The 10,232-nt window shown below is 45.3% G+C and overlaps 1 protein-coding gene across 1 annotated transcript; it reads left to right on the forward strand.

Annotated features, from left to right (window-relative positions):
• Positions 1–171: 171 nt before the first annotated feature.
• Positions 172–3,168, forward strand: LOC124015042 (protein SCO1 homolog, mitochondrial-like). The gene is made up of 7 exons (XM_046329915.1): positions 172–621; positions 773–892; positions 1,056–1,146; positions 1,322–1,519; positions 1,714–1,806; positions 1,916–2,031; positions 2,149–3,168. The coding sequence occupies exons 1-7, from the start codon at positions 460–462 to the stop codon at positions 2,281–2,283; spliced, it is 915 nt and encodes a 304-aa protein (XP_046185871.1). The 5' UTR covers positions 172–459; the 3' UTR covers positions 2,284–3,168.
• Positions 3,169–10,232: the final 7,064 nt, after the last annotated feature.

Consider the following 10,232-nt stretch of genomic DNA (forward strand, 5'->3'; position numbering starts at 1 on the left):
TTAGGTATTTTTATTTAGCACCACTGCGTCTCCATAGCTACATGATATGTGCTTTAAAAGTAATGTAGGCTATATTTAAATACATTTAAATCAAACTCATTTTTGGTGCTCCTAACTTGTTAAAGTTGGCAGCTAATGTAGGCTACTGCCAATGAAAAGTTGATTTTCTGTACTGTGTTTTACAATAGCTAGATATCAGTAGCGCCCAGAGAACACAGTACAAAAATTGGACTCCGGTGCGTAATTTCCGGTTCTAACAGCCAGAAATAACTGTATTCGCCGGCAGGTCCAGGGTCAGCTTAAAATGTTGATATTGCGAGCCACTCGGTCAATGAGCATCGTTGTAAAATGTATACTGATCCAAGATCAGGAATTTGAATGCCTTTTTACTTTCATGATTCACGTTGTGTAAAATTCTGCCACCACTTCCGCATTGAGATCTTGACAAACTAGCTTATCATGGCAGTGTCCCTAATATCTTATCAGACGTTGAGTTGTCGATTGTTAAACCGTATGATTTCGCACCAAAGCGTGAGCACAATCTGCAACTTTACACGCGCTTTATCGAGAAGGACTAGCTCTCCGTACACAGATCTCTCACCACGGACAGTCCACCGTCTGGTAGGTCATACATGGCTTACAACACTCAGACTGGAATCAAATGTGTTCACGGTTTGAAGCGCGGAATGACTAACAGCTTGAAGACATATATCATTGTACTTTGTACCTATCCATCATGTTAACATATTGTGTGTACTCATGCACTGTGCAGGTAAATCTATGTGGGAGTTGGACGTGCCGGACATCACAGTGGTTGTCTTTTTACGACTCAAGATCATTCTCGTCTTTACCTCCACCGCCCCCTTCTGGTGATAAAACCAAAAAGACAGGGGTATGTAACGTATCAATTCATTTCTGAGTGATACGTAAACAACTGTGTCTGGGCACCTGATAAAACCTGGTTTTAATGTCTATGGATAAAATAAAGCACTGTGCCTTTTGCTTTGTCTTTAACCTTGTTGCTCTGCTTGTCTCCATTCATCTGTCCTCTGCAGCCAGTGACTTGGAAATCATTAGCAATAACATTTGCATTCGGGGGTGTTCTCCTTGCCGGAATGAAATATTTCAAGAAAGAAAAAGAAGAATGTAAGGACATTTCACCTCTTAGCATGCTCACCATCATGCAGTAGGCTACATCCAACAGTGGATTTACACACATTAATTTATGTTCCGAACTGAACTGGAGTTAATCGTCAGTTTCTGTACATGTTGGTAACAATCTGTTTTACATTATGTTGTCTTTTTTACACATTCACTGCAGTGATTGAAAGAGAAAGGACAAAGTCAATGGGGAAACCAGCACTTGGGGGTCCATTCTCTCTTGTGGATCAGAATAATAAACCCTGTAAAAGTGAGGATTTCCTCAGCCAGTGGGTCCTTATCTACTTTGGGTTTACACACTGCCCTGACATCTGTCCTGATGAAATCGAGAAAATGATTGAGGTGGTTGATGAAATAGGTAAAGTGTTTTATTTTAAACGTCTCTTATAATGCATCATATTATTTATGAATGTCATGGAAATTAGATGGTTGAGTGAGTATCCAGTCAGTCACTCATATCATGTTGTCACAAAGCATAATGTTAATGCTTACAACCCTGGGATGTCCAGGAGATTTGTTGTGATCAACACCATGTCTTTCCATGTTTCCCAGACAGGATACAGTCTCTTCCAAACCTGACCCCCATCCTCATCACCATTGATCCTGACAGGGACACACCAGAGGCCATGGGGACATATGTGAAAGGTAAAGAGAACAAGATATTAACTACTGTAGCTTCCATGTCATGGTAAAAGGGGGGCTTAGACTCACATTGGTGGAACAATAACATTCCCCCTCTGTCCTCTATCCCCAGAGTTCTCCCCTAAGCTCATTGGCCTGACTGGGACAATGGCCCAAATTGACCAGGTCTCTCGAGCCTACAGAGTCTACTACAGCCAGGGACCAAAGGATGAAGACAATGACTACATTGTGAGTTCATTGTCTGATCCTGCCCCTGTTCAGAACTCTCATTTGTTCATAGTAAAGTTCCCACTTTTCCCAGCTGAATTGATATCTAAATGAAACCTTCTTTATTCTTGATTGCAGGTTGATCACACAATCATCATGTACCTGGTTGGTCCGGACGGAGAGTTCAAAGAGTATTTTGGACAGAACAAGAGGAGCGCTGAGATCTCCTCTTCCATTGCATCACACATGAGGAAGTACAAGAAGGGGAATTAAGAGGTGAGATGAAGGAGAACTGGTCAAGTGTACTGTCTGTGTCTGGGAACACCTCTTGTGTGCCTCTCACAGCCTTCAGAGACCGTCAGCAGCCTCTGGCCCAGCAGCCTCTGGCCCAGCAGCCTCTGGCCCAGCAGCCTCTGGCCCAGCAGCCTCTGGCCCAGCAGCCTCTGGCCCAGCAGCCTCTGGCCCAGCAGCCTCTGGCCCAGCAGCCTCTGGCCCAGCAGCCTCTGGCCCAGCAGCCTCTGGCCCAGCAGCCACTGGCCGCTGCCATATTATGTCAATGACATGGAATATTTATCTGCATTACAGCTTTTCATTGAATTCAGATGTCTACGACTTACCATTTCCTTGTTGCGGTTCACCATTTAACATGGTCTCTAATATCATATTTAAGTCTAAGATGATTTAAAGTGATTGTTTGCAAATGGGTGTGGACAACACTTAAGTGTTTACTTTTTCTGCTTTACCCATTATTTAAATCAATGTAAAATACAATTGTTTCGATGTAAAATATGAGCCAACCAGAAATACTTGATTTTAAGTACCTAAACAAATGTAACTACCATACAATGTAGGGGGAAAGTATTCCCTGGAAATCAATACTGAAGAACTAAAGGTTTCCAGTGTTTAACATTGGACACTCCTAATGGAAAAAAAACATAAATAGTTGTTGTTTTGCAGTTACAGTTCGGCTTTACTTCCTTTACACTAATTCTTCTTTTATGTCTGGCCCAATACCTGGACTCGTCTCAGTGACACCAGAAACATTTATGCACTGTAATAACTCTTTGGTTACTCGATTTGTACTATTCATAAATCAGTCATATTTCAACTGAATTTTCAAAGTAATGTTTAATTTATTAAACTTGAACTTACAATTTTGTATGTCTGTCTGTCTTATTTATTTTTTTACTGCCCATGTAGTCGTAGGCTACCATGCAGGTTATCAGGGCTTCACTTTGTACAACCATATTGTAGACTAGCCTGTTCCTAGTGGCAAACACGTGCTGGTTAGAGTTTGTTGTTCATAGGAGTTGTCAAGAGTAGAGTACTGTCTGAGATAATTAATTTAACAGCTTGATTTGTAATCATGTTGCTATTGATATGACCGCCAGGACAGTGTCTTGACTGGGCCCATTGTTCTGCAAATAAATGGTAATTACAGGAGCCTCTTTTTGGTTATATCCATAGTGCATGATTGGCTCATAGTAACAAATCATTTTCAATGAATTTACACACACACACACTCATATGTTTGTGTTTTACAATACATACAAATTATTTCTCAATATCCTTGCAAACTAAATATGTAGCTGATGACTGTATTTTAGGCAAGAACCTGTTGATGAGTTCCCCCTTGGTAACCTGAACTAGAGAGGGCACAGCAGTTGTTCAGCACTCTTCGGCAAAGCACTCCACTCATTATTGTTTGTTATTTTTTTCACCTTTATTTAAATAGGTAGGCTAGTTGAGAATAAGTTCTCATTTGCAACTGCGACCTGGCCAAGATAAAGCAAAGCAGTGTGACACAGACAACAACACAGAGTTACACATGGAGTAAACAGTAAACAAGCCAATAACACAAACAAGTCAATGATACAGTAGGAAAAAAAAGTGTATATATACAGTGTGTGCAAAAGGCATGAGGAGGTAGGCAATAAATAGGCCAAAGGAGCGAATCATTACAATTTAGCAGATTAACAATGGAGTGATAAATGAGCAGATGATGATAAATGAGCAGATGATGATGTGCAAGTAGAGATACTGGTGTGCAAAAGAGCAGAAAAGTACATAAAATAAAAACAGTATGGGGATGAGGTAGGTAGAATGGGTGGGCTATTTACAGATGGACTATGTACAGCTGGAGCGAACGGTTAGCTGCTGAGATAGTTGATGTTTAAAGTTGGTGAGGGAAATAAAAGTCTCCAACTTCAGCGTTTTTTGCAATTCTTTCCAGTCACTGGCAGCAGAGAACTGTAGGAAAGGTGGCCAAATGAGGTGTTGGCTTTGGGGATGATCAGTGAGATATACCTGCTGGAACGTGTGCTACAGGTGAGTGTTATCGTGACCAGTGAACTGAGATAAGGCGGAGCTTTACCTAGCATAGACTTATAGATGACCTGGAGCCAGTGGGTCTGGCGACGAATATGCAGCGAGGGCCAGCCGACTAGAGCATACAGGTCGCAGTGGGTGGTATAAGGTGATTTGGTAACAAAACTGATGGCACTGTGATAGACTGCATCCAGTTTGCTGAGTAGAGTGTTGGAAGCTATTTTGTAGACGACATCGCCGAAGTTGAGGATCGGTAGGATAGTCAGTTTTACTAGGGTAAGTGTGGTGGCGTGAGTGAAGGAGGCTTTGATGTGAAATAGAAAGCCGATTCTAGATTTGATTTTGGATTGGAGATGTCTAATATGAGTCTGGAAGGAGAGTTTACAGTTTAGCCAGACACTTAGGTATTTATAGTTGTCCACATATTCTAGGTTGGAACCGTCCAGGGTGGTGATGCTAGTCGGGCGGGCAGCGAACGGTTGAAAAGCATGCATTTGGTTTTACTAGCGTTTAAGAGCAATTGGAGGCCACAGAAGGTGTGTTGTATGGCATTGAAGCTCGTTTGGAGGTTAGATAGCACAGTGTCCAAGGAAGGGCCAGAAGTATACAGAATGGTGTCGTCTGCGTAAAGGTGGATCAGGGAATCGCCCGCAGCAAGAGCGACATCATTGATATATACATAGAAAAGAGTCTGCCTGAGAATTGAATCCTGTGGTACCCCCATAGAAACTGCCAGAGGTCCGGACAACATGCCCTCCAATTTACACACTGAACTCTGTCTGCAAAGTAGTTGGTGAACCAGGTGAGGCAGCCATTAGAAAAACCAAGGCTATTGAGTCTGCCGATAAGAATTCGGTGAGTCGAAAGCCTTGGCCAGGTTGATGAAGATGGCTGCACAGTACTGTCTTTTATCGATGGCGGTTATGATATCTTTTAGTACCTTGAGAGTGGCTGAGGTGCACCCGTGACAGGTTCCCGAAGCCGGATTGCACAGCGGAGAAGGTACGGTGGGATTCGAAATGGTCAGTAATCTATTTATTAACTTGGCTTTCAAAGACTTTAGATAGGCAGGGCAGGATGGATATAGGTCTGTAACAGTTTGGGTCTAGGGTGTCACCCCCTTTGAAGAGGGGGATGACCGAGGCAGCTTTCCAATCTTTAGCGATCTCGGACAATACGAAAGAGAGGTTGAACAGGCTGGTAATAGGGGTTCCAACAATGGCGGTGGATAGTTTTAGAAAGAGGGTGTCCAGATTGTCTAGCCCAGCTGATTTGTACGGGTCCAGGTTTTGCAGCTCTTTCAGAACATCTATGGTCTGGATTTGGGTAAAGGAGCAGCTGGGGATGCTTGGCGAGTAGCTGCGGGGGAGGCGGAGTTGTTTGCCGGGGTTGGAGGAGCCAGGAGGAAGGCATGGCCAGCCGTTGAGGAATGCTTATTGAAATGTTTGATTATCATGGATTTATCAGTGGTGACCATGTTACCTAGCCTCAGTGCAGTGGGCAGCTGGGAGGAGGTGCTCTTGTTCTCCGTGGACTTTACAGTGTCCCAAAACTTTTTGGAGTTAGAGCTACAGGATGTGAATTTCTGCTTGCAAAAGCCAACCTTTGCTTTCCTGACTGACTGCGTGTATTGGTTTCTGACTTCCCTGAACAGTTGCATATCGTGGGGACTATTTGATGCTATTGCATTCCGCCACAGGATGTTTTTGTGCTGGTCAAGGGCAGTCAGGTCTGCAGTGAACCAAGGGCTATATCTGTTCTTGGTTCTGCATTTTTTGTACGGGGCATGCTTATCTAAGTTGGTGAGGAAATTTATTTTAAAGAATTACCAGGCATCCTCGACTGACGAGATGAGGTCAATATCCTTCCAGAATACCCGGGCCAGGTCAATTAGAAAGGCCTGCTCGCAGAAGTGTTTTAGGGAGCGTTTGACAGTGATGAGGGGTGTTCGTTTGATCGCGGGCCCATAGAGGATACAGGCAATGAGGCAGTGATCCTTGAGATCCTGATTGAAAACAGCAGAGGTGTATTTGGAGGGCAAGTTGGTCAGGATAATGTCTATGAGGGTGCCCATGTTTATGGATTTAGGGTTGTACCTGGTGGGTTCCTTGATGATTTGTGTGAGATTGAGGGCATCTAGTTTAGATTGTAAATTCCTGGCTGGTTGGTGGTTTGTGATGACTGGGAAGAAATACTCTTCTAGATGAGAAGAGATCAGCTGTCAAAGTATCAAATCATCCTTTATGAGATTTTTTTATTGAATGCTCATGATTTCACCCACTGAACCATTTCATATCTTAAGTTGTTGTGTCCCACCTACAGTAAATGCCCATCTCTTTGCAAAATGGACAGAAGTCCCTTGTGCCTTATTCAATGTACACTGTTGCCCTGGAGAGTTGAGTTTGATGATACGATCAGTGTCTGTCCCTGTGGATGTCTTGTCTGAGACAGTCCCCCTAAAATTGGGTGTTCTTTCAGACTAGAAGTGGTTATCAGAAGCTTTATTTTGTGGTCTCCTGTCCGTTGACCCTCTAATCTAAGGCAGATGCTCCCATCCTCAGATCTATTTTCCACCTGGGGCAGGCATCAGTCTGCCTCGGACAGAACCAGCCAACGGGGAATGTCTCCTTACTTCTTCTCTCATTCGCACTGTGACTTCAAATTCCCACAATCTCGCAGTGTCCTTGACACTACTAATGCGCACTAACACCCTGGACCAGAGATCATGTTGTGCTCAGAATGCACCACAGTATATCAGTCAATTTTGTTTTCAAAATAAGTTTGAATTTGAACCAGTAAAATGTTTATTTCATAGAATTTAGAATTGTTCTTGCACACGGCCAAACGCACGAATAAACAGAACATAATCTAATTGAAAACATCTACAGCACTGTGAATGCATTGTATTGTTTGTCATTCCATTCTTGAAATGCCACCCGTATAGATGAAATAAATGACTTATTCAACAAAACATTATATGGCCCTTCCAAAGCACTCTGTTAGCACAGGCATCACATGGGTGTGACATATGGTACACTTGAAACACATACTTGTGCTATATTGACAAGTGAGGAACATTAACAGACATTTAACATTTACATTTAAGTCATTTAGCAGACGCTCTTATCCAGAGCGACTTACAAATTGGTGCATTCACCTTATGACATCCAGTGGAACAACCACTTTACAATAGTGCATCTAAATATTTTAAGGGGGGGGGTGAGAAGGATTACTTTAGCCTATCCTAGGTATTCCTTAAAGAGGTGGGGTTTCAGGTGTCTCCGGAAGGTGGTGATTGACTCCGCTGTCCTGGCGTCGTGAGGGAGTTTGTTCCACCATTGGGGAGCCAGAGCAGCGAACAGTTTTGACTGAGCTGAGCGGGAACTGTACTTCCTCAGTGGTAGGGAGGCGAGCAGGCCAGAGGTGGATGAACGCAGTGCCCTTATTTGGGTGTAGGGCCTGATCAGAGCCTGGAGGTACTGAGGTGCCGTTCCCCTCACAGCTCCGTAGGCAAGCACCATGGTCTTGTAGCGGATGCGAGCTTCAACTGGAAGCCAGTGGAGAGAGCGGAGGAGCGGGGTGACGTGAGAGAACTTGGGAAGGTTGAACACTAGACGGGCTGCGGCGTTCTGGATGAGTTGTAGGGGTTTAATGGCACAGGCAGGGAGCCCAGCCAACAGCGAGTTGCAGTAATCCAGACGGGAGATGACAAGTGCCTGGATTAGGACCTGCGCCGCTTCCTGTGTGAGGCAGGGTCGTACTCTGCGGATGTTGTAGAGCATGAACCTACAGGAACGGGCCACCGCCTTGATGTTAGTTGAGAACGACAGTTTGTTGTCCAGGATCACGCCAAGGTTCTTAGCGCTCTGGGAGGAGGACACAATGGAGTTGTCAACCGTGATGGCGAGATCATGGAACAGGCAGTCCTTCCCCGGGAGGAAGAGCAGCTCCGTCTTGCCGAAGTTCAGCTTGAGGTGGTGATCCGTCATCCACACTGATATGTCTGCCAGACATGCAGAGATGCGATTCGCCACCTGGTCATCAGAAGGGGGAAAGGAGAAGATTAATTGTGTGTCGTCTGCATAGCAATGATAGGAGAGACCATGTGAGGTTATGACAGAGCCAAGTGACTTGGTGTATAGCGAGAATAGGAGAGGGCCTAGAACAGAGCCCTGGGGGACACCAGTGGTGAGAGCGCGTGGTGAGGAGACAGATTCTCGCCACGCCACCTGGTAGGAGCGACCTGTCAGGTAGGACGCAATCCAAGCGTGGGCCGCGCCGGAGATGCCCAACTCGGAGAGGGTGGAGAGGAGGATCTGATGGTTCACAGTATCGAAGGCAGCCGATAGGTCTAGAAGGATGAGAGCAGAGGAGAGAGAGTTAGCTTTAGCGGTGCGGAGCGCCTCCGTGATACAGAGAAGAGCAGTCTCAGTTGAATGACTAGTCTTGAAACCTGACTGATTTGGATCAAGAAGGTCATTCTGAGAGAGATAGCGGGAGAGCTGACCAAGGACGGCACGTTCAAGAGTTTTGGAGAGAAAAGAAAGAAGGGATACTGGTCTGTAGTTGTTGACATCGGAGGGATCGAGTGTAGGTTTTTTCAGAAGGGGTGCAACTCTCGCTCTCTTGAAGACGGAAGGGACGTAGCCAGCGGTCAGGGATAAGTTGATGAGCGAGGTGAGGTAAGGAGAAGGTCTCCGGAAATGGTCTGGAGAAGAGAGGGAGGGGATAGGGTCGAGCGGGCAGGTTGTTGGGCGGCCGGCCGTCACAAGACGCGAGATTTCATCTGGAGAGAGAGGGGAGAAAGAGGTCAGAGCACAGGGTAGGGCAGTGTGAGCAGAACCAGCGGTGTTGTTTGACTTAGCAAACGAGGATCGGATGTCGTCGATCTTCTTTTCAAAATGGTTGACGAAGTCATCTGCAGAGAGGGAGGAGGGGGGGGGGGGAGGAGGATTCAGGAGGGAGGAGAATGTGGCAAAGAGCTTCCTAGGGTTAGAGGCAGATGCTTGGAATTTAGAGTGGTAGAAAGTGGCTTTAGCAGCAGAGACAGAGGAGGAAAATGTAGAGAGGAGGGAGTGAAAGGATGCCAGGTCCGCAGGGAGGCGAGTTTTCCTCCATTTCCGCTCGGCCTTCCGGAGCCCTGTTCTGTGAGCTCGCATTGAGTCGTCAAGCCACGGAGCGGGAGGGGAGGACCGAGCCGGCCTGGAAGATAGGGGACATAGAGAGTCAAAGGATGCAGAAAGGGAGGAGAGGAGGGTTGAGGAGGCAGAATCAGGAGATAGGTTGGAGAAGGGGGAGAGAGAGCGAAGGTTGGGACGGCGCGATACCATCCGAGTAACAGAAATCCACTCTGGATTTTGTATGGATCTGGAGGGCTTTATTGGATTCGTTGTTACCCCTGTTGTTTGGAATGCTCTCTCGGCCGTGCTTAAACGGAGGCCTGGATTTGTTTGGATCCATGATGAGGCATGGGCTGCTTTTGTATGAGATGTATTCAGGTCGTCTGTAAAGCGTTTTACTACATGTGACGTCACAATAGGAAGCAGCTTAGATGTTTGTATTATCAGAAGTCTTGTATTGCTTCAGCATGCTTCATTACAGAGCCGACAAAGGCCTCTGGTATTCAGTTTAGTAGATCATTTTTGTTCAGAATTACTATGTCAAATGTGCTGTGTCAGCATGTTTTATTTTTATTGCACATTTGTGTATTGGTCATGGTGACTCAATCCAATCTCATAGAACAACATTAGCTCAGTTTAGCATTAGGTCAATAGTCTTGAAAGCAAAACTGAAAAGGTTTTTGATAACATCTCTTCGTCTCAGGTCTTTGAATGACAATGGAATACACGCAGACAGACATGTCTCTGTCTGTCTGGAACGTGCTAACTGCCACC

The sequence above is a fragment of the Oncorhynchus gorbuscha genome, linkage group LG26, assembly GCF_021184085.1.
Source record: "Oncorhynchus gorbuscha isolate QuinsamMale2020 ecotype Even-year linkage group LG26, OgorEven_v1.0, whole genome shotgun sequence".
NCBI classification, from domain to species: domain Eukaryota; kingdom Metazoa; phylum Chordata; class Actinopteri; order Salmoniformes; family Salmonidae; genus Oncorhynchus; species Oncorhynchus gorbuscha.